We start from the raw sequence: 25,539 nt of genomic DNA on the forward strand, positions 1-25,539 counted from the left end.
GAAATCAAACCATGTATATGTATTAATTAATTCTTCTGCATCTGAGCCTAATGATTTATGCAGTAATTCTTTGCATCTGAGCCTAATGATTTATCCAGTAAACCTTTGCATCTGAGCCTAATGATTTATGCAGTAGTTCTGTGCATAGAAGCCAAACCATGTGTGTGGTTGTTGTTGTTGTAGGGTTTAGCGCCATTTTTCAGCACACAATAGGCTATACATAGTGGCCAGTATTAATGATGGAGGAAAACCCCAGGAAAAACCCCAGAAAGAACCACCAACCCATGAGAAGCTACTGGCAAGCTTTCTCACCCACGTTGGCTGAATCTAATGTGTGTGGTAATCCTGTAATTCTAAACCTATTTCCTGAATACATTATGTTAGAAAAGTTTGGTACTTTCAAAAGGTAGTTGCTTTATTAGCAGGTACCATAATGGCTGGAGCATCAGGCTCATAGACCAGATGGCAAATATGTCTGTATGATGTTACAGGCTTGAATAGGGAAGCAAGATTCTTTAACTGAATTATTTTTGTTAATTCTGAGATAATAAAAAAAATCCCTCTGATCTGTCTCATTAAAATCTTGGAATAGTCTTGTGATTTCAGGTTATTGGGAACAAGATGTAAATTTCTTGCAGACAATCAGAAGGCAAACACAACTTTTAAAACCAATCATGTTCTGGATTTCCTAAATCTGTTCAGATCCAGCCACAGATAACATAGATACTGACCTGTCATCGCATAATATACTGACAGATCTCATTAACTGCCTAATTTCATTTTATTTGTCTGGATGGGATGTGTAAAGAAAGTGTTATTAAATACCTTACCATCAATATCCATTTTTATTGTAGAAAGACAAAAACCTTTTCCTTGACTTCCTCTATACCAATTTTCTGCACAACAGTCTGTATTTTTATAAACACCTGACTGTTTATTTATCTCTTCTTAAATACCAGTCAACCATCTAATTTAAAGCAGTACTTCTGGAGTGCCTATGTGAACTATATGTTACAGCTGCTATTTTTGACAACTGTATGTTGCTCTTTTATATCCCACGGAGGAAACATTATCAGAATGGATTTTGTTTCTTCACCAATAACATGCTTACATGGTTTAGCTGGTATTTGCAGATATGAACAGAACATTATCACAATAATTTATTCTCCTCCTATAATCTACTTATTATGCACTTGAAATTCTGCTGATATGTCCCGTTAAGTTCTCCCTTGAACAGAAAACACCTACCCCTCTGCTTTATTTATTGTACCAAATCATCAACATTATGATAAATTCATAAAATCTCATGAATACTCTTCCACTGACATGTGATCATTAAATGAAGCATGCCTTTGGGAAAGATAAATAAAAAATAATTATTTTTTCATCAGACTCCTTTGTTTGAAGTGAATTAAGAAGAAAAATGGTAATTTCAGTTGTAGAATCAGACTGGAATTAAAAGGTCCATTTATGCAAAGTTATCAAATTATTTCTAGTTTTTAATAAATTTTGGGTGCTTTACATCCCCCTTATGATTTTGGACAAAGTTAAAAATTAATTTCATGGAAGTACTATGTTATGGAGTATGCAGTAATTGTGTTGAGTGGAAATTGATATGCTTCATAAATTTGTAAAGCTAATCCATTGGTCTCTGTTCAGTTGAACAACTCTATGAAAAAAGCATGCATGAAATTATGCTGACCATAAATACATTTGGTTCTATCTGAATATAACTCCAGGTCTGCATGATATATAATTACTTATAAAGCAAAAATGCATAATATATAATTGGTAAATATCTTTAATTGCTGGAAAATAAAGTTAGCTGATATTGTTATTTGAGTTTTTGCAGGATACAAACGGTTTTATCTTGAGTTAGTTGTCTTGTAAACCATGATTTCATTGTGTTCAGATAAATGACCCTTCATTATAAATACCACAGCAACACATGTTGTTAAACTCCTATGAGGCTGTTCAACCTAGATAAATGAAATGTGGGTCAGTCATAGACCTACATGTACAGATTTTGCAACCACTGTTTGAACCTTAATATGTCAACTACAAGTAGGGCATGGGGGTGTATGGAGTGAATTTCAATTTCAAATAACTCCGGATGTATGTCTCCTTTGTCTAGGAATTAGCATGTGTGATTGGTTACTCAAGTGTCAATACATATGAGCATGGGACCCATTGGTGATACCATGGGGTCATTTCCTAGATGTGAGGAACTTGGCTCCTGGGCCATAATATAAAATAGTTCTTTTCTATATTACCATAAATACATTTTTGTATATAATGATAAATGCATTTTTTTATATAATAATAAATACATATTTGGATATAATGATAAATACATTTTTTTATATGATTATAAATACATATACTGGACTTGAAAAGAAAAATATATTCAGGGCCCCAAGTTGTCTAAAGCGCTCTCCGTAACAGACCTTTGCCATCTTACCTCTGTCTGCATGGGTTCAAGTCTCAGATTTGGCCAATATGGGTATGTGAGAAAGCTTGCCAGTAGCTTCTCATGGGTCAGTGGTTCTTTCTGGGGTTTTCCCAAGGTCTTCCTCCACCATTAATACTGGCCATCATGTATAGCCTATCATGTGCTGCAAAATGGCATTAAACCCCACAATAACAACAACAACAAATATGTTCATATAAATAATTATGGATCCAAAGACTCTCCTTAATTTAGCACATGAGTCATAACTTAGAAGCTATAAAGATCTTCACCTGTAACATTACACTTCAGTGACCTAGTGGTTAGAGTGGCTGCCTCAGATGTGGGAGGTCGGGGGTTCAAACCCCGGCTGAGTCATGCCAAAGTCTTACAAAAATGGTACTAACGGCAGCCTTGCACTCAGCAATAAGATGTTAGTGTTAGGACTGATCTGTCTAGTGTCAGGATAATGTGACTGGCTGGGACATGATGCTATATGTCTGCAGCATGATGGCCCTGTGCTAGACATCACTATAAACTGCCACACTGCAGACATCGTAGCGATATGATTGAAGATTTTTTAAAGCTGCATTAAAATTCCAAATTACATATTCACACTTCACCCTATAACGGTATATGCACTTACTAGGAAAGTCAAATGCACATGCCAGATGGACATTTGCATTGGAGGAGACATCGCCCTCAGTGACCTACCAAAGAAGACGAAATTTGGGTTTGGCGGTCTAAATAGGGAATTGCAGTGATACATGTTTTACATGTATTAGGACAGAATTTTTAAGTAAAAGTATTAAGATTGAAATTTTCTCTAAATTGTATTAAAAGTAATTTTTCATTAAATTATCTTGAAAGTAATTTTCCACTAAAATATATTGAGATAAATTTTATATATTTGTGTAATATAACTGTATGCTATTTTATAAAGCTCGTGCTTTATGAGCAGATGCAGAAATCCATAAAATACATATCACTCGTATCTGAATGTCAACAATTTAGATTTGGGGGGAAGCTGCTGAACAGACAAATTAATATATCAATAATGGATGAGTTACGCAGATGGTTCACACAATGTCCCTGGGAAAGTTCAAGAGTCTTGTTGTGACTGGATTGAACAAAACCAAAAACTATAAATAGAGAAGCGGGCTTACGAAGGGTTATTTCGTTCCTTGAGTCAGAACAGCTCAGTCTTTTCCTTACAGCGATTCTGTACCTCATTCCCCAAGATGTAGCCATATCTACATGGTTATTGGAGACATCCTTGTTATAGAGCATGAACTCCTTTTTTTTTATCTCTCTCCCTAACCATGGGCAAAGGCAATTCTTAACTAATGAGTAATCCGTTCTCATAGCAACAGATGAGAAGAAGGTTATGATGCAAACTGTATCATAACACATGCACAGAATTCTAGTTTATGAACTTCTGACCATTCTTTTTAAAACTGTAATTAACAATATTTTCTTAATGCAATCTTCAGAAATGTCTTCACATGTAAAAATTTTATTTGATAGGTACATTTATGAAGATGCTTGGATAACCTGGTTAATTTCATACTGTTTATGTGAATGTTGTTGTTGTTGTTGTGGGGTTTAACGCCATTTTTCAGCACACGATAGGCTATACATGGCGGCCAGTATTAATGGTGGAGGAAGAACCCGGGAAAACCCCGGAAAGAACCACCGACCCTCGAGAAGCTACTGGCAAGCTTTCTCACATACCCACATTGGCTGAATCTTAGACTTGAACCGCCGCAGACAGAGGTGAGATGGCAGTGATCCGTAACGAAGAGTGCTTTAGACCACTCGGCCACTCGGGGCCCCGTTTATGTGAATGTAGCAAGTTCGGTTTTATTTGGATGTTATGGACTTGGAACTCAGTGAAGGTGTAGTGTTTTACAATCACAGATCTAGTTACTGCATATTTGCATTTTGTGTCTTTGCAGGCATTAACTTTCATTGTGAGTGTGTGTTTGTTTTCAATGTTAATCTACATATGTATTGATTGAGTAACATCAGACTTAACAAAATTGTTGTGCTGGAAACCTGGAAAATTCCAAGATTTAAAAAAAAATAAATATGGTCTGATTACAAATTCAAAATATTTTCAAACATTTATTCTTTTTTTCCAGGTGTTTGAATGCAACACACAGTTAGATGAAGAAAAGTCTCATCAGATCCTGGATAGATATGTGGAACTTGGTGGAAATTTCCTTGACACAGCCAATATTTATGCTATGGGAAAGTCAGAAGAAATCATTGGCAATTGGCTACAAAAGTACATAAAAACTATCTTTTTCTATCTTTTTAATAAAATTGTATTTTTAAATTTCTTGATAATGTTTATGAGACTAAAGCCTTGGTTTCAGAATTAAAGGCATTGGATAGGTTTGAATAAAATGTGGTTATTGTGATATATGTGGCCCCCATGCTTAAAACAATGCTGTTGATTTTTGGTGTTTGTAGGTCAAGGTCACAATTCCTAAATGTGCCATAGATCATGGTTTCCCATTTTACTTAAACTGAATTTGACAATATTTGGGGGGGGGGGGGGGTAGAAGGCATCCTGACATGAAGCACTTGCCTATTTTTCCCATGATGCCAATCTGCCTTCAAACATAGCTGCCATTACTAAAAATTGACAAACATTTTAATGCCCGACCAAATTTGATGGAAGGCGTTCTGGCATTAAGATATTTCAAACATGTTCAAAAGCAATGATCCATAGTCAAATACGCCCGTCATTAGGTTTAGATTTACACATATTATAATCCATTATCACTAGTCAAAGGTGATGAATAGAAATGAAACGACTCAACAACCCTTTGTAGCAAATATAACTCAAACAGGGCTTGTTAGTTTGAACTCCAGTTCCTGTTAGTTACATCCCTAGTAAAATGTAACTTCCAAATGCAAGTCATATGATATCCATTTTGATTAATACATAACCCACCTAAACAAATTTATAAAAATGACATTAAATTACATTAAAATGCATAACACCTCATGAGATCAGCTGGTCATTAGATAGGGCTAAATTATTTTTTAAACTTACAAGGTGTTATTCACCTGATCTGGAACAGGAATAAAAAGTTGTAGTCTAAATTACAATTACAATTTGTTTTGCCTTGCTCATTCAGGTGAGCCTGTTTATATGAAGTCTGGCTTCAGTTATCAGCTTAATCAGGCAGTGGGACTTACCGAGGATTACCATATGTAGTTACTGGGCAAGGTTGACACCTGGCATGACATTTCTCAGCATTTATGGACAAAAATAAGTTTGGAGCCCACTTTTGTTTATCTTACATCAGGGTAAATAAACTTCTCAGTGTTTCCACATAGGATGTAAGATTGAGAGTGAAAAGTCCCACTAGTGTGCATCAGAACATGATAAATAAGGGAGGTTTGGGAGAGCAATCAGTGTGAGTTATGGGGCAAGAAATATAAGTTTGGGGGCAACCACATCCTAAGAAAATGAAGATTTATTGATAACTTTTGATTCGATTTAAGTACATGGCAAGAAGATCCAGCTAAAATGAAACATTAACAAATTCTTATTCTGGTTTGCAGTAATAAAAAAATTGAGCTTGAATTACTGATAAAGAGAATCATGGCATTCTTTTTTCTGATTGTTCCATCAGTGGTATTGTACTCAAATTTGTATTAAAGTTTTAATTAAAGATTTTCACTTGAATTTTGGCAATGCATTTAGACTGTGTTCTTCTTGTTTTTCGTTTTTTCAGACAAAATCGTGATAGGATTGTTGTGGCCACCAAGTGTCGCTTCCAGATGGATGTAAATGATGTCAACAAAGCTGGACTGAGCAGACGACACATTGTGCAAAGTGTGGAAGAAAGTCTAGCTCGGCTTCAGACAAATTACATTGACATTTTGCAGGCAAGTTTCTCTTTCAGATCAATTATGTACTGTTTATCACATGACTGCTGTGTTATTTTGTCTTATATGACATCACGAGTTATTTGAGTGTAACGATTTAACCTATTCTGCATCAAACTGCATTAAATAAGAATTAACATTCACCTCTCCCCTGATAACTCAGGCCTGGATCATAAAGCTCATGAGCCAACTTGTAACATGGGGTGAGATATGAATCCCATTTGTTTTCAAGTAATACCCTTTTTGTTGAACATAAAGAAAATTGTGTTAGAACTGCTTTATGTAGATCGTCTTATGTTCAAAAATGGTGATTAGTGCCTGGAAATTTGAATCAGCATCATGAAATTCTCAGGTTTTAATAAGAATTCATATATTTATTTATTTTGTTTTACAAAACAAATATTCTCACTCCACTATAAATAACAACATCTGGTGAAATTTCGATCAATGCTAATATTATTTTTGCCTTCTGGTGGCAACAAGAAATAAATTCCATACTGAATAATTTTTTCTTGTGAAATTTTTATTTTGGTTCTATCTTTTAATTATATTTCAGTGTAATCATCATAAATGTGAAATGCCCTTTTGCATTTAAATGTGAATTAAGTGTCAATCTAATATCACAGATATGTCCATGAGTGTTTCTGTGAGAACCCGACTACAAGGGTAGATTGTAATTTTTTGCTGATTTGCAGAAGTGTTTGTTGGCCTGTTACAATCAATTAAAAGTAGATCTGCATTGTATTCTGACATTAATTTCATCTTTGGTATGAAATGAAATAAAGTGGGTGGCATAAAAAAGAGTTATGTGTCATGCAAATCCTATCCATGTAAGAGCTAGCAGTCATGGTTGTGTGTAAAGTAAGCTCACTTCACTTAACCTGTGGATCTTGTTATAAATAGTATTATATAGGCACATAATTAAAGTATCTAATACTAATCACTGGTTTTTCCTACTACCGTAGTTTCCCCGAGTGGTAGAGTGGTTTAAAGTGCTCTCCGTTAAGGATCACTGCCATCTCACCTCTGTCTGTGTGAGTTCGAGTCTCTGATTCGGCCAATGTGGGTATGTGAGGAAGCTTGCCAGTAGCTTCTCGTGGGTCAGTGGTTCTTTCCTGGATTTTCCCGGGGTCTTCCTCCACCATTAATACTAGTCGCCATGTATAACCTATCGTGTGCTGAAAAATGGCATTAAACCCAACAACAACATCCTACTACCATATTTACTGTATATATTGGGACATCATATTTGTTGGGATGCTTTTTTAAAGTAATTTTTTTTATACTGTATATTCTGGGACACAATATTGTTTTTCGAGTCATAAGTTGTGGGACACAACATCCTACTACCATATTTACTGTATATATTGGGACATCATATTTGTTGGGATGCTTTTTTAAAGTAATTTTTTTTATACTGTATATTCTGGGACACAATATTGTTTTTCGAGTCATAAGTTGTGGGACACATTTTAAATCATTTGAAAATTACATGTTGGAAACAGTACTTCCGAACTGAAATTTTATTTTATAAAATATAAAAACTGTACTTGAGATAAAACTCTTTAATCCACTGCAGCATCATCTCATCAACACAGCCCTTTTCCTGCACACATACAATTCATTCATTTAGGGTATGAATTTTTTTTATAGCTTTTTCATGCTGTGAAAAATTATTGTTTTAGGCAACACATTTCTTGAAGCAGAAACTGCGAGGACGTAAGTCAGATTTTTTAAAATCTGCACCAGTCTTGCTAATTCTCATACTTTTTACCTCCATCTTATCATCAGTCCATCTAATAATGAGATCTAAGTACACTACAATTTCTTCCATGTTAATGATTATATTGTCCATGAAATCATCTTCTCTTCTGCCCGTAATAAATTTATCAAATGATTTTATTTTCTCCAGATCTTCTGGGTGACTCTATGTCATCAATGTCCATGCATGAAGCACTATATTGTACCACTTTACAAAATTGTTCCAGCTTTGTATATTCACAATTTAAAAAAAAAAAATATCAGCACACTTCAAAGAATCCAAAGTAAGCTTCCGATTTCGGCTTGCTTTGTATAAAATGACATTTGTATTGACAGACTTTAAATAAAATTGGCTTAAAGGTATCCAAAGTTAGTATGCCACTCTGGTGGCCTAGTGGTTAGAGCATCTGCCTCGGAAGCGGGAGGTTGTGGGTTCGATCCCCGGCCAAGTCATACCAAAGACTTACAAAATGGTACTAACAGCTACCTTACTTGGCACTCAACATTAAGAGGTTAGTGTTAGGACTGGTCGGTCTGGTGTCAGGATAATGTGACTGGGTGGGACATCATGCCAAGTGTATGCGGCATGATGCCCTAGTGCTAGACATCACTATAAACTGCCACACTGCAGACATCATAGGAATATGACTAAAAAATTGTTAAAGCTATGTTAAAATCATGATCACACACACACACATCAAAAGTTGGTTTCTGAGGTCCGCTTGCTTGTAATAAAAAAGACCTTTGTCATTGATGCCCTGTCAGTAAGTTCGATCAGTGAGTTTACTACTCACTACCAGCTGTGTTTGTTCACCAACCCAGCTTCTCTTTGCTAGGCATCGGTTATTATAATTAATACAAACGGATATTGATATTTGTTGATAAATAGCATACACAGCAATAACTTGCTTTAATAATACTTTTTGTAACCCATGCTGGTGAAAAGATTGTCATTTGCTCACGTGAATGTATTTTCAGGTAATGATTTTTATTTGTGAGATAGTGTCATATAAATTGGCTTGGATTTAATTCAGTCTTGGGTATTTTGCACCAAACACGAATGGTAAAGGTCTTCATGCATTCTGTTGATCTTTTTCACTCTCATTTGCAATTTTGTTGCATCCAGTTTTCAGTCATATAAAATATTCCAACCTTTAAGTACACCCAATCATGACTTGTTTCTCAATGTTCACGTCAAAGAACAGTGTGTCTTGTGTTATTGGACATAAGTGATACATGCTACAGTATGGATGCCTAAGCTAGATATATGGAGTTCATGGATATATTTTATTTTTTAATGCTTGTGATGAAAAAATGGTAAATGGGCCTAAGTAGAAGAGTGGGGACAAAGCTCTCCGTCTCTGGAAAGGTATCACAAATTTAAAAGAGAGTTCAATGGTTTCTCCTGAATAGAAAATATAAATCCTATTTGTAATATTCCACAAATGATGAAAGCATTAAAGTTTGAAACTTTATTATTTTCAAAGAAGTTAGTGTGTTAAGAAGTTTGGGCGAGAAACACTGTCAAGTAGTTACTTTTTGGTTTTAATATTAAACACTATTACTCATGCATTTCACAAAGCCCATGTCACTTTTTATTACTTGAATCAGAATGGTGAATGATCAATGTCAGTTCATTACATCTTGAGTATTGTCTCGAGGATCAAATTGAAATTACAGTACGAAAGTGTTTTACTATAATATTTGAATCTTTGAAAATTGTTTCTGATGAATTGCCTATTTATTACAACTTCACACTCTATTCAACTTTCAGACGTCATAAATGAATAAATTCACCTGGTTTGTTTTTTAATCATGCCATTGAACAAAGTCAGTTTTCTCTTTTCTAAATAATTTTTTTATCTTACTTATTGATTTGCTTAACTCTGGTCCTTAAACTCACACAGGTTGTTCATTAGTCTTGCATTGCATGACCTTATCTAATACAGAGTGAAGGAAGGTAACACGACAATAGTTGTTTATGCATTTACCTGCACAGTACTGTCCAGTGACTATGGCAATGTTGTTAACAGCTGTGAACATCACATAGGTAAATGAACACACAAAGCCATTAATTTCATCAACTATATATTGCTGCAGTTGTGATATATTACCACAATTTATTAAGCATTCTATTCCGGATGACAATCACATGATTTATTGTAAGTTTTTTAGGAGAAAAGTATGTGTGACCAGTTAAATGTTAAATGGCCACTTTGTCCGGCATTTTTCTTTAAAGGAATGTTCTTTTTAATTGGAGTATTTGGAATTATTTTCTTATTTTATATCACTTTTTAGGCTCATGCATGGGACAATGCTGTACCAATAGAGGAAACCTTGAGGACCTACAATGATCTTGTGCGCTGTGGCAAAATCCGTTACTATGGTTTCAGCAATGTGTGTGGCTGGCAGCTGCAGAAAATTTTTGATTTTGCAAAATACAATGGACTGAATCAACCAATTAGCTTACAGGTATGGCTGACATTTCAATGTAAACTTAGAGACTCGTACATAATTTCACTGTTTAAAATAAGAATGGAATTATGGATCTATGTATGTGTTGGTATCTATTGTGTGCATATTTCTTTGTAATGTGTTTAAAATAGTATCTTATGACATATGAATATGTGTTTGCATCCTAGTATGTGCATTATTCTATGGGAAAAAAGACATCAAATTAAAGACAATATAGGCCAACGTTTTCCATCCCATAATGCACTGACAGATTGGAAACTAAACTAATTGCATGGAATGAATAGTGTAGACCTTGATCTGCCAGTTCATGACATGACAGCTGATTGGTTCTCTGCTGTATTTAGTTTGGTACAGTGTGACCCTGCTATAGCGTGCTCCGTTATAACGCGAATCGGGATATAACGCGGTTGTGGCATGGCTCCCGAATCTTCATATACATGTATTTTTCTTGTGCAAAAAAAAAAAAAAATCTTAAAAAAGTTCGAATTTTTTAACAAATGTTGCTTATCATTTTGGGGATGAGATCTCGTATGAATAATACAAGACGATCGTGGCTTGGCTACTGAAAATATATATATTTTTCTCGTACACAAAAAAGTATTTTTCTCGTACATGAAAAAGTTTGTTTTTTTTTCTTCTTAAAAGTAAAAAGAAGAAAAAAACACATTAAATGTTTATTCTGGGATCACGTAGGTCTTCGCAAACTTGGATTGTTTTTCCTTATTGGCTGCAAAACATACCATGTGGCTTTTTTTATTTGTTGGCGACATTGTTGGCTGTGTAAACTTTTATATACAACCATTGGTTTGGAGTGCAGAAATTCAGAGACCCCATGAAAGAAAGCCACAAACTGGATATAAAATGCACTGAAATTTATCTATTGTTACATAAACAAATTCTTTGTCCATACTGACAAACCATCTAAACAGTGCATTGTTATATCATAATCCAGTTATCCTGACATCTAGCATGAATTTTGTATGTTGTGAAATATCAGCGTTTTTATTGTTGACATTTCTGGTAATGGAGATCAACCAAACGAGGCATTGTCTCGTAATCTATCTTTCATCGGATTTCCAGCCGCTTGCTAGTAATTAATATATTTACAAAGACTGAAAATTGTATGTGGATGGTAAGTAAAATTCATCTTCGTTTCACACAGAATTAAATCCTTCAGAATGCTCACATTTTCTGTAATAATCCCTGTCATCAGAACACCTGTGTCTCTATCATCCGTTGACCCTTTGTCAATTTTCAGACGCATGCGTGGAAGGCATCATCAAGCTGCTACTACAAATGTATAAAAACAAACAACCCACATACATCTTACTTATTGGTTTATTCAGTAGGCATGGAGGGACATTAACTAGAATAGTCTAAACAACAGCCAATTCCTTTTTAAAAATGTACCCAGATAAAATAGTTTGCTGAAATTTCAAACAAAACAGATTACCTTTGAAGCACCGACTGTTATGAAAACGTACTCAGCAAATGGAAAAGATACCAGTCTCAATCATGCAATACAATTATTTGATGTTGCCGCCACAATAAGAAATGGACATTCGTTTGGTTCTCCAAAGCTGTCCTTTAGCGGTGACTTCAATAGCGCATGCAATCTTTATCAAAGAAAGCCGACTACATTCTTTCAAAAAACAGCAAAGAACTTTTCTTCAGAGGAAGTCAGTAACAAACTTAAATAAAAGTGATGGAATCTGATGGATTTTTGCATTTTCCAAAGTGACTGGAACATGTTAACTGTGCTGTGAAAGTTTCCTTTTTGTAGAGAAAAAATGTATGCAATGGCAGCTTAAAACTTGTACAGACTCAGAATGTATTTTAAAGTAAATGTGCTTTGTCATTTGTTACGTGATTGTACTATGTTTTTCCACTGAATTCGGACCAATATAACCTGTTACAAAATTAATGAATATTTTAAAGCAATGTGTGCATATTTTCGATGGAATCACTTGTATTGTGGATTCAGTGGATATGATGAGGTTCACAGGTGAGTACACAGTGTTGATACTCTATTCATGCTATACATTAGACATTTATATATAAACAGGATTCACGTATATGTACCAATTCATGGTTCTCTAAATAAAGTAAACTATTATATTATGTCTTCTCTGTTTTCACTACTGGTGTTTTTCTCATTTAATATGCATCAGTTCAAGATGGTAACTGTGCCAACAAAGCATGTATTTTACTGACCGCATTTATTAACCACCCACCCACACAATATTTTTTTGGGTGGGTACATTTTCTTCAGCTAACTGACTTGGTTGCATATAACACGGTTCAGTATATAACGCGGTCGGGTTTTGTGGCTCCCAACTACCGTGTTATAGCGGGGTCACACTGTATGTATTGTATGGGAATAAAGAGTACACTGTTCTAAATTGAGACTCCTTATCTTGAGATATGATCAGGGATGTAGTTCATAGATCAAATGGAGGAGTATGGTTCATTAACAAAAGACTGCAGATTCTTCTTGAACATGTGGAGCAACAATAAATAGTTACGGCATTGGTTGAACTCATTGCCAGAAGGGTTCCAGAAATCTTGAGAAAATTGAAATAAGGGGCAGAAATATGATCCATAAGAGGATGTTACATTTTGCACCAAGTATTCAGCGCAGTACAAAAGTGGCTAGTGTATTTACTTCATTGATTGTTTAATGCCATTTTTAAACCATCCCTGGAATCACAGAATGAAAATTCCCTACAGTAAGTGGCACATGGATACAGAATGTTGGATCCTCAAAAGAAGAGCTAATTCTGATGTTTTTAAACATGGGTGTCTTCAAGAAGCTTTAATACAGTTCTGTTCTAAATTTTTCATACTGCTTCTCATGAAAGAAAGCCCAACACAGATTTTCTTAGATTGTGCGGTCCACATGGAAAGAAATATCATGACATAGGACCAAGCTGTTGAAGTGATTTTAACATAATTAGTCAAATGTAGTGATCAGTGGAAGTATTATATATAGATGAATATATGATTGAGTGAAAAAGAAATTCCCGATTTCAGACCCAGAATTCGCTTGAGAAAGGGTGTCTTCCTATTGAGCTGCAATCAACAGATCAAAGGTTAAGGTCACTGGATATGAAATTTCAAAGTATCTAGTAGGTGTAGGTAGGGGAATGAGTCCATTTTTCTGTTTACTATTTTAAGATAAATTGGACAAAGTATGCTGTCTCTCCTGTGGATCATACAGCATACATGTAGGTATGTTTATTTAAGCAGTTTTGACTGGAAAGGTGCATACTGTATTAGCATACAAGCCAACCATTACGCATTTGGCGTAATCATTATGCTTTTTTTCACTAAATTATGCCTTACACATAAATGTGTATGGATTACGCTTTTTTGGTATATTCACCTTCCAAAAAAATCAATTGTTTGTTTTCTCATTTTTATTAACATCCTGTTAATCCCACAGACTGTATTTTAGAAAAGACGGCTTCTACGTAACTACAATATAAGAGTATGCTTGTCCATGCACTTTCCTAACAGTATTATGTTAAATTTATAGCAGCTATCCTATTACCCAGAAACATGCTGGTTCTACTTTCAAACTTTCGACCTTTTATTCTATTTATAGCAGCTGTATGGCTTAGTGAGGAGAGAACAGACTGGTTTTCTAATTTTTAATCTTTACTCGCAGATTTTTTTCTTCTAATTTATATTTAGTACAGAACCAGTCTATGGGTATTTGGCGCTAAAAAGGATAATTTATTTTAGTCAGTGCGTGTATGAGAGCAAAAATATCTCCTTCAAATAATTTCACAGATGGATTAGAAAAAGGCCAAAACTAAACGAAACATAAAATAATAATCCTCCAAAGAAGAGGATACAAGGGCAGCATCATGTAACGTCTATTGTAGGCCGTGTGGAAATAATTTTTGCTCTTTGGCACTAAAAGTCATCAGATGTATTCTAGTCGATGTTTGTGTTAGAGCACATATATTTTTTCAAAGAATTTCACAGGTCGATCAGAAAAAGCCACAAAAAAAACAACAAATCCTTCAAAGATGAATACATGACTGGCATAATACATCATTCCATTCTCAGGCACAGGGGCTCGCATTGTTGCTTAACATTTACCTGTCATACATGTACTATATAGTACATGTATGACAGGTCAATTTTAAGCAACGATACAAGTCCCTGTATTATAGGGCAGCATTATGCTCATTGCAGTCTGTGCGGAAACGATTTTGATATTGGGCATGTTGCTAAATTATATGTGGAGAAACACTTGAAAACAAATAACCGCATTGAATTAGCTCATCTTAGGTACTCCAATACTAAGGTAACTTCTTATCTACAGCAGAACTAAATTGCGGACATGAATGTTATAAATGCAGAGGTGTTATTAACCGAGTTCTTAATAGAAAGATAATGAAGATCTTGCTATTTGTGCAGAAGCAAGAAAATTCATAGAACACAATTCTACTCTAGCTGTGAAGGTGTTTGATGATAATGTTAGAGATTATTATGCTACAGCCTGTGATTACATGCTCCAGAAATTCCCCTATGGAGATGAAGTGCTTTTAAATGCTTCAGTTGCTGATGTAAATGAGAGACAGTCAGAAAGCTTCAAAAGTGTTAGATTTTTTGTCAAGAGATATCCCTTTCTATTACCATCTTTGCCTACCTTGGACCATCTGGAAGGAGAATTCCTGCAGTATAAAGTTGGGATTCTACCTGACAATATACTTAATGCAGATAGAGTTGATGTGCAGTGGCACCTTATTTTCCAGCTAAAAGACACAATCACTGCAAGATATAAATTTCCTCTTCTTTGTCAAGTTATGAAAGGAATATTGGTTCTTTACCATTCTAATACTGACTGTGAGAGATTGTTCAGTAATGTTAACAAAACTAAAAGTGAATTCAGATCCAGGCTCAGTAATCCAGTACTTTGTGCTCTACTGGTGTGCAAAACATTCATGGTCTCAGCTGGTACAAAGTGTTTTAAAATGCAACATGAAAATCGGTTGCTTTCGAAAGCTAAAAGTGCTACACATGAAAACTTGAAGCAGTAAAGGATGTTAGAAGATGAGAGGGGCAAATAAATTATTGTTTATTGAATTTTTAGCATTTTATTTGTGGATTCCTCTTTTTCTGCTTGGATTCCTCTTTTTGTCCACTTGGATTACACTTTTTCCTCGCCAGGGGTTGGCATGTATGGTTATGTATGCAGTTGTGACTGGAAAGGTACATACTGTATTAGAGCTATTGATTAAAACATACATGGTATCCAGGTACGGCAGTGTTTTAAAAATAAATGCCAGGGTGCATTGATTCAAGGAGTTCATATTAAAATCATAAGAAAATTCTGAATTGCATCTGTGGGTGAGTACTCTACTTTAAAAGTGCATTCCCTGGGTCCCATGTATGTTTTAATGGAATGGCCCTTTACAGTATTAGGGTGCTACAGTAGAATTTTTGTCTTCCACATCAATTGTCCTATTCTAGCCAGATATTATTGTATTATTGTTGTATGCCAGAGTTCTTATTTTACATGCATAAGCAGATAGATACAGTATAAAAGCACTGTTCCCATGTCAAACATTCCTTTCAGTAGACTACCTAATGTGTCTGAAGATGTTTGGATGCAAATATAATAATTTTATTTCTTGTTGTACAATGTATTTGTTTCTCTATTACAGCAACAGTACAATCTTCTGTGCCGGCAATCAGAGTGGGAGGAATTTATGGTCTGCAAGAATGAAGGAATTGGTGTGTTGCCATGGAGTCCCCTCAAGGGGTAAGAAATAGCATTGTCAAAGTAATTTTTAAGGAAATCCTGTTGAAATTGTTTGATCCCATATTTTTTTCTTTCAAAACATTTTGTTCTTGTGCCCTAGAATGGAGGCCTTATCAGGATTTCATTGAAAACTTATTTTTAAACTTGAAATTTGAAATATGGCTCTCAGACTGAAAAATCATAACTGACCAATCCAATCACTTAAGCAGATGATAAAGAACAATGCAAGAACAAAAAATGATGTCTGTTTGAACTTCATCTTTTCAGAATTAGTGTGGGATTGGAATAGATTATCTGAAATGTAATCCCAAAAATATTATAGGTACCATTATATATTCCAAAATTATGGCCAGACAAACAATGTTCCATTACACTAAAGTTGTCCAATATCAGTATTTGCCAATAAAAACACTTTTCAGGGATTACATATCTGTACCACATTAAAACAAATAATGGCAGTTTTCATTAGCTTTTGATTTTCAATAGATTTTTTTAAATTTTGAGATCAGTTTGTGTAATTTTCTCTCCTTATGTTATAGAGTTGTTCAAACCCAATGCGGAACTGAATGAGAAAAGTGACATCAGAGGTAGCTCCAAATTTTTCAAGCATCAAAGATGGCAATAATCTATTTGTTGAAAAAGGGATAATTTTTCTAACCTTGGACATCCAGCAAATTAACTTTTGACAAGCTGTCATATTTAGGTAGGAGAGTTGTAAAAATAGACCAGTAGTAAAGCAAAGTCCAAGCAAAAACTTGTTTAATGGCTAATATGTACCATTGATGCAAAAACAAAATATTAGTCATTCCATGAGATGAGATATGGGGCATAAAGTTATAAAATAGTTATGATTCTGCATTGCCTTCTTTCTAAACTTTTAAGTATAAATGATTTAAAATGTTGATACGAACTTAAGAATATATTTTTCAACATTTTTAGAGCATTAAACCTCAAACATGCCTCAGATTCTATCATCATTTTTAGAATAACATCAAGTAACATTGAAGTGATAGCTACAACAGTATGGGCAAAAATATATATTGGCATTGTGTAGATTTGTAATTCCCCAGACCATTCAATTGAGTATCTAATTCATTGTAGTAACTTAGCACTAATACAAAGAATCATGTTTACTGTTATCAGCTGTGTCCTTAGAGTGAGAGCATTTCAATCTATGCATGTTCATCTGATATAAATAGCAACACATCTATAGGTAATGATCATGTGTTGTTCATGCACTTTGTAGAGAATGAGTCATTACTACATTTTTTTAAATAAGAATTGATGTCAAGAACCATTTGATATCAGAATTGATGTCAAGAACCATCAGATGTCATAATTTATGCCAAGAACCATCATATATCAGAATTGACATCAAGAACCATTTGATATTAGAATTGACATCAAGAACCATTTGATATTAGAATTGACATCAAGAACCATTAGATATCAGAATTGGTGTCAAGAACCATCAGATATCAGAATTAACATCAAGAACCATTAGATATCAGAATCGACATCAAGAACCATCAGATGTCAACATTTATGTCAAGAACCATGATATATCAGAATTGTTGTCAGGGACCATCAGATATCAGAATTGTCTTCAAGAACCTTCAGATATAAAAATTGATGTCAAGTACCATCAGATGTCAGAATTAATGTCAACAACCATAAGATATCAGAACTGACATAAAAAACCATCAGTTGTTATATTTTTATAGTAGATTTTTTTTATGATCAATTGTGTTGATACAATCTAGTTGTGTGTAGTTGTTTACCATGCGAATCATGGTAATAGCTAGGCATGCATCAATTTAATAACCATGCATAGAATCTGCACATTGTTTAATTTATATCAGTAACTGTTACAAGATTTTGGTTCTTGTCTATGTAAAAGGGTGTTTCTTTTCACTTTGTATCAAGTTGTTTTATTTGTTGTTGCCAGAGTTTGAGTTAATTATCTTCAGATCATTTGGATTTCAAAAGGATTAATTCTTTATTCTCTGGAAATATTTGAAGAGTGCTTACATAGATTTTGGAAAGACATTGTTTACAAGTTTAATTTGGATTTCCAATACCAGAGTGCCATTATTTGTATTTCTACAAGGAACTGTAGATAAGCACAGTACTGACTACAGCATATGTCATCGTCATCCATCTTAGATTTTACATCAGGATTCGAATTTGAAATTATTAGAACATTTATTACTAGGATGTTTGTAAGTTAATTCGAGGATTATTCTTAGATTATTTTGGGATTTGATTCTTGAAACCGTAAGTTCTTCTCCTTTGTTCATTTTTACAGAATTTTCCAGAAAAATAAATTATTCCTTAAATTTTAAAAAGATTGTTTTTTACACTCTTTCTGTGTTACTGTTTATTCGAGCCGAAACACCTAACATTGTATAAGGAGATTACATTGATTTTAAACAATTGCAGTTTATGAAAAGATACTTAGAACAATAAAGCATGATTTAAGCTACATCTGCTGTGAGTGACTGCCTGTTATTTATGACCAGAATCAAAATGCACAGATCAGTTTTATAATATAAATGTACTGTTGTGAGCAACTACCTGCTAAACACAACCAGTGACGATGATTTTTGGCAAAATAGATATTTGAACATCATAAAACCAGATAGAGGCACTACGGGCCTTTATTCAATCCTTTGTAACCACAAATGCTAAGTAGAGTCTGAACCAAGGTGCACAAGGAGGTAGTTTAAAAGTTGAGACTGGATTCTGTTTTCATTAGATTAATAAGGTAAAATGATGTATTCTAATACAAACCATAAATCAGGATTGTTCACTTCTCAAGCAAACTTTGTAGTGCTATATTCCCCAAAATCCTTATTATGATTAAACATTCCTTCTTTAAAACATTAGCAATCATGACACAAATAGTTCAAAGGTTCATATAGATTGTTTATGTTGTGAAATCCCACACATTGGTGATATTTATAACACGAGATATTCTCACCTTGCTTATGCTGTAGCACAACCATTACTGCAATAAATTGTTTGTCTGTGGAGTTAAAGTACATAATGACTGGTGTGAATGAGGTCTTTTCTTTTATTTAATTATTTGTTATTTTAACTGAGTTAATTGTTTAGTTATTGTAAAGGTATATATTCTTTGATGTTTTACTGATGTTACTGTTATTAAACACCTAGTTAGAACTCTTCATCTGGTTACCTTTGTTTATCTCCATCTGGTTACCTCACTTTATTTCCATTTGGTTACCTTAGTTTATCTCCATTTTGTCACCTTAGTTTATCTCCGTCTGGCTACCTTAGTTTATCACCATCTGGTTACTTCAGTTTATCTCCATTTGGTCACTTTAGTTTTATCTTCATTTTGTCACCTTAGTTTATCACCATCTGGTTACCTTCGTTTATCTCCATCTGGTTGCCTAAAGTTATCTCCATTTGGTCACCTTAGGTTATCTCCATCTGGCTACCTTAGTTTATCTCTATCTTGTTACTGTAGTTTATCTCTATCTTGTTACTGTAGTTTATCTCCATCTGGTTACCTCAGTTTATCCATTTTGTCACTTTAGTTTTTCTTTATTTTGTCACCTTAGTTTATCTCCATCTGGTTGCCCTTATTTATCTTCCTTTTGTCACCTTAGTTTATTTCCATCTGGTTACCTTAGTTTACCTACCTCTGGTTACTGTAAATACATTTTGTAAGCGTTATCATAGCTGATTTTACAGTTTAAGGAAGTATTACCATATAGTTAACATTTCAATTGATATTCCACAATGCCAATTGACTACATGGGAACTTAAAATAAAAATGATAATGTTACGAGTAGCATTTACAAGTGCAGTGTAATTCTTTTATTCACACGAATGCATGTTTTGTAATACATTTATAAGAACAATAAATTCAACAACTAACTATATGTCCAGTAGTGCTGTCATGCTCAAACTTGTTACAAGAAACCACTTGTCTTGAGTGAACAGTTGTTTTGTTGGCAGAATGGGTAGTCCGTCATGACAGGCTAGGTGATATTTTATTCATGTTTTACAAATGCACAGATTATCATGACAAATTTGAATAATATGTTTTGGTATTTTCATTATCCCCTCACCAATTTATTTTCATTGAAATTTTGTCCATTTGTTTTCATGTCTGTTCATTATTTTTTTTATCCAGTTATATGATATGCCCCTATTATCTTGGACCCTATTTCACCTACACTTATGAAAATTCGTATGATGATGCATCTCAAGCAGAGTAACTCAGCCATACCAAAATTAGGTCAGCTAAATTAATATGACCTAATTTGTACTCCTGAGTACATTTTGCATTTTTAGACATTTGTATGTTATACCATACTTATCTTGGATTATATTTTGCATTCACGTTTGACAATCTTTGATTCATTCTGACAAAAGCTACTTGACCATACCAAAACTAGATCAATTTGACCTAACTTTTGTTTCAGTGACTTGTATTTTCAGCTGGTCATTTGCTATAGATTTCAGTACCTTGTGACCAATTTACCAGTACATGAACATTGGTATGTGGATACATCTTGACAACAGTATCTCAATAATACGAAAACAAAGTCATAGTAAACCAGCTTTAATGATTGAGTAACTTTTGCATTTTCAGCTATCCTTTTGATTGACTTTGCATTTTCAGTTATACTTTTGATTGACTTTGCATTTTCAGTTATACTTTTGTTACACTGTCAATATTTTGAACCCTATTTTACCTATATGAAAGATTGTTCTGGTCGCCTAGTGGTTAGAGCATCTGCCTCGGATGCGGGAGGTCATGGATTTGATTCCCGGTTGAGTCATACCAAAGACTTACAAAAATGGTACTAACAGCTGCCTTGCTTCACACTCGGCATTAAAATGTTAGTGTTAGGACTGGTTGGCCTGGTTTCAGGATAATGTGACTGGGTGGGACGTCATGCTACATGTCTGTGGCATGATGCCCTAGTGCTGGACATCACTATAAACTGCCACACTGCAGACATCGTAGCAATATTACTGAAAGATTGTTAAAGCTCCTTTAAAAATAAAAACCACACACACATACCTATATGAAAATGAAAACATGCCTGTGATACATCTTAAGGAAAATAAGAAAGGAACTTGACCATACCAAAACTTGGTCCATGTGGCCCAATGTTCATACTTGAGTTAAATATTAATTTTCAGAAATCCATTCATTACACCTTTAATATGATCATCGTATATCAGTAATAAATATACAGCTTCGAAAGTTCCATCACTTTATCACACAGCCTTGTGACAAATGAAGATGCAGAACAATATAAGCAAATAATGATGGGATTATCACAATGTCATATCATCACTATGTTCACATTTTAATTGCAGTGGGCTTTTGACAGGAAAGTTTAAACAAGGGGAGACACCAGACAAATCTCAGAGCCGAATTGGATTTGTACACACTGATGAGAAACGAGCCTTGCAGAGTGCCCCAGCATGGAGTAATTATTCTGAGAACAAGGCCTACTGGAACCTTGTAGATGTGATGGGCAAGATAGCCACTAGACATGGTAATTGTCCATTATAGGAGATGTTTACATTATCAAATACTGTGGCACGATATATGGTAATAATCTGTTGATGTCTTTGCTTGCGTTATCATATATGGACTCACAATACATGGTAATTATCCATATCAGTATTCGTTTGCATTTTTAGACACAAGACATGGTAATTATCCATATCAGTATTAGTTTGCATTATTAGACACAAGACATGGTAATTATCCATATCAGTATTAGTTTGCATTTTTAGACACAAGACATGGTGATTATCTACTGTATTTTTGTTTGCATGATCATATACTGTAGTACAATGCACATAATTATTCTGTATCTTTGCTTGCATTATTAGATCCTGAGGCATGGTAATTATTCATCATGGTCTTGCTTGTAATTTCAGATAGTAAAACAGAAGACATGGTACTTGTCCCTTATGGTCTTGTTTGCATTAGAAGATGATGAGACAATAGATACATTAATTATCTGTTATAATCAAGCCTGCATTGTCAGATACTAAGTTACAAGACATGGTAATTATCCATTATTGTCATGATTTCAGTTTGAGACAGTGAGACACAACTTGTATCCATTATTGTCTTGCTTGCAGTTTGAGACAGTAAGACAAAACTTGTATCCATTATTGTCTTTCTTTCATTATCAGTTTGTGAGGCACATACAGTATTCCTCTAGCAATGGTGCCGTCATTCTGGCCATCAGTTTTATGGATTTTTACGATTGTCTGGTAGGTTTGATAGCATCAAACAGTTCAGTGACCAATTCTGGTACAAGACAAATTGATACATGCTTTGCTGAAATCAAACAGCACAAAACATATTGACCAAATGCATACTATTTCCCAAACCATAATACTAGAGCACTGTCTTTGTCACATGTACAATAATTTCTCTTACCTAATAGCTGTGCAAGGTAACATTCCTAACTGTTCACCTTAATCCTTTGGTAAATTACCTGAAAGATATTTGAATCTGCACACAGGTGTAAAGAGCTGCGTATAAATAGAGAGAGAACTGTTGATCGAGTTGAAGGGAGTGAGAAAGAGAGATTAAAGAAGAATATTAAAACATAAGTCATTCCCTTTAATGTGGTACAAATTTTTTAACAACAATCACATATCTTCATTAAACATTTTGCTATAATGATTTATCTTGGAGGAATACTGTGTTAGACGGTGAGGGATAATGGTTGAATTAAATGGTTTACTTTAGTACAGTTTCAAAGAAATGCAGTCTTATTTACCAAAAAATGCTGCTGATAATATTTATCCTCCCATTTAACAAACCCCAAAAAGATATCTGACATTTTCAATACAGGTTATATGTTTAAAATGCTTAAAGGTTTGTGAAAATCATGTTCTTTATTTGAATGCACAGTATATTTCATATTTAGATGCACAGTATTTTGATATCTAAATGCACAGTATATTTCATATTTAGATGCAGTATTTTGATATTGAAATGCACAGTATATTTCATATTGAGATGCTGTATTTTGATATCGAAATGCACAGTATATTTCATATTTAGATGCACAGTATATTTCATATTTAGATGCACAATATTTTGATATCTAAATGCACAGTATATTTCATATTTAGATGCAGTATTTTGATGTCTAAATGCACAGTTTATTTCGTATTTAGATGCACAATATTTTCATATCTAAATGCAGTTTATTTCATATTTAGATGCAGTATTTTGATATCTAAATGCACAGTTTATTTCATATTTAGATGCACAATATTTTGATATCTAAATGCACAGTATATTTCATATTTAGATGCACAGTATATTTCATATTTAGATGCACAATATTTTGATATCTAAATGCACAGTATATTTCATATTTAGATGCAGTATTTTGATATCTAAATGCACAGTTTATTTCATATTTAGATGCACAATATTTTGATATCTAAATGCACAGATTGTTTCATATTTAGATGCAGTATTTTGATATCTAAATGCACAGTTTATTTCATATTTAGATGCACAATATTTTGATATCTAAATGCACAGTTTATTTCATATTTAGATGCACAATATTTTGATATCTAAGTGCACAGTATATTTCATATTTAGATGCACAATATTTTGATATCTAAATGCACAGTATATTTCATATTTAGATGCACAGTATTTTGATATCTAATTGTAGAGTATATTTCATATTTAGATGCACAGTATTTTGATATCTAAACATACAGTATATTTCATATTTAGATGCAGTATTTTGATATCTAAATGCACAGTATATTTCATATTTAGATGCACAGTATTTTGATATCTAAACATACAGTATATTTCATATTTAGATGCATAGTATTTTGATATCCAAATGCACAGTTTATTTCATATTTAGATGCACAATATTTTGATATCTAAATGCACAGTATATTTTATATTTAGATGCACAGTATTTTGATATCTAAACATACAGTATATTTCATATTTAGATGCAATATTTTGATATCTAAATGCACAGTATATTTCATATTTAGATGCACAGTATTTTGATATCTAAACATACAGTATATTTCATATTTAGATGCAATATTTTGATATCTAAATGCACAGTTTATTTCATATTTAGATGCACAGTATGTTTCATATTTAGATGCATATTATTTTGATATCTAAATGTGCAGTATTCTTCATATGTAAATGCACAGGATTTCCGAATTTAAGTGCATATTATTTTTAATATTTTAATATACTGTATTTTTTATATTTAAAAGCACAGTATTTTTAATATATTTATATTTATAGTATTATCATAATTCTCACCAGTAATTGTCATTATTTGTTTTCTTATTTTTTGTTCTTGATCTACTAATGACTGAGACTGAAATTTTAGTTGTTTTAAATTTTTAAATATCGTTTTTCATTTTATAAAGGCAGGGAAGGCAGTTTTTTAAAATTTTATGCCAGGGTACATTGATGTCAAAGAGTTCATATTAAAATGAGAATAAAATTCTGAAGTGCATCTATGGGTGAGTACCCCACATTAAAAGTGCCTTCCCTGGGTCCAAGGTATGTTTTACTAAAACAGACCTAACCTAAAACACAGGTTCCCAGCAATAAAACCTCAGTATTTCGCTTTTAAAATAGTAATTGACTGTTGATGGTATTTTTAAAAAGTTATTTGTATTGATCAGTTTGATTTATAAATACAGTGTTGTAATATTTTGTCATGTCAAATATGTACAAAAAAATGTTTTCACCCAAACAAGCTGTAGTAATGACTGATGTTTTATAAACATTTTTATTTTTATTTTTTTTAGATTTACAGATATTTTTACATGAAAAATATTAGTTCTGTTTTCTTTACTCAAAAATATTTGCATACTAAATACAAAAGTTCTATGTACATACAAATAAAAGACAAAAATTATTATTTTTTATGAAATATTTGTATATATATTTGAGGATATGAAAAACAGTAAAAACAGTAAAGCTGCTTTTCATTATTCCTTAGATTAGTATGCTGAAGCTGAAAAGTAGAAGGTTGAATGCTGTGCAACTGCAAAGACAGTCCTAAAAATTGCATAAAAAATAGATGGTTCAGCTGGAAAAGTTGACAGTAATATAGGTGGTGGCTAGTTGATAATG

General features: G+C 33.5%; 1 protein-coding gene across 4 annotated transcripts in view; it reads left to right on the plus strand.

Annotated features, from left to right (window-relative positions):
- LOC149799897 (uncharacterized) overlaps positions 1-25,539 on the plus strand; it is a 71,344-nt gene that overhangs the window by 40,901 nt on the left and 4,904 nt on the right. For all 4 annotated transcript variants that reach the window (XM_089959345.1, XM_089959344.1, XM_089959347.1 and 1 more), the window contains exons 2-6: positions 4,594-4,739; positions 6,205-6,358; positions 10,418-10,591; positions 16,276-16,373; positions 21,738-21,919. In XM_089959345.1, the coding sequence (XP_089815471.1) occupies positions 4,594-4,739; positions 6,205-6,358; positions 10,418-10,591; positions 16,276-16,373; positions 21,738-21,919 (754 nt within the window). The remainder of the gene's footprint in view (positions 1-4,593; positions 4,740-6,204; positions 6,359-10,417; positions 10,592-16,275; positions 16,374-21,737; positions 21,920-25,539) is intronic.

This window comes from Sinohyriopsis cumingii, chromosome 5 (genome assembly GCF_028554795.1).
Source record: "Sinohyriopsis cumingii isolate HCF-2022 chromosome 5, ASM2855479v2, whole genome shotgun sequence".
Classification (NCBI taxonomy): domain Eukaryota; kingdom Metazoa; phylum Mollusca; class Bivalvia; order Unionida; family Unionidae; genus Sinohyriopsis; species Sinohyriopsis cumingii.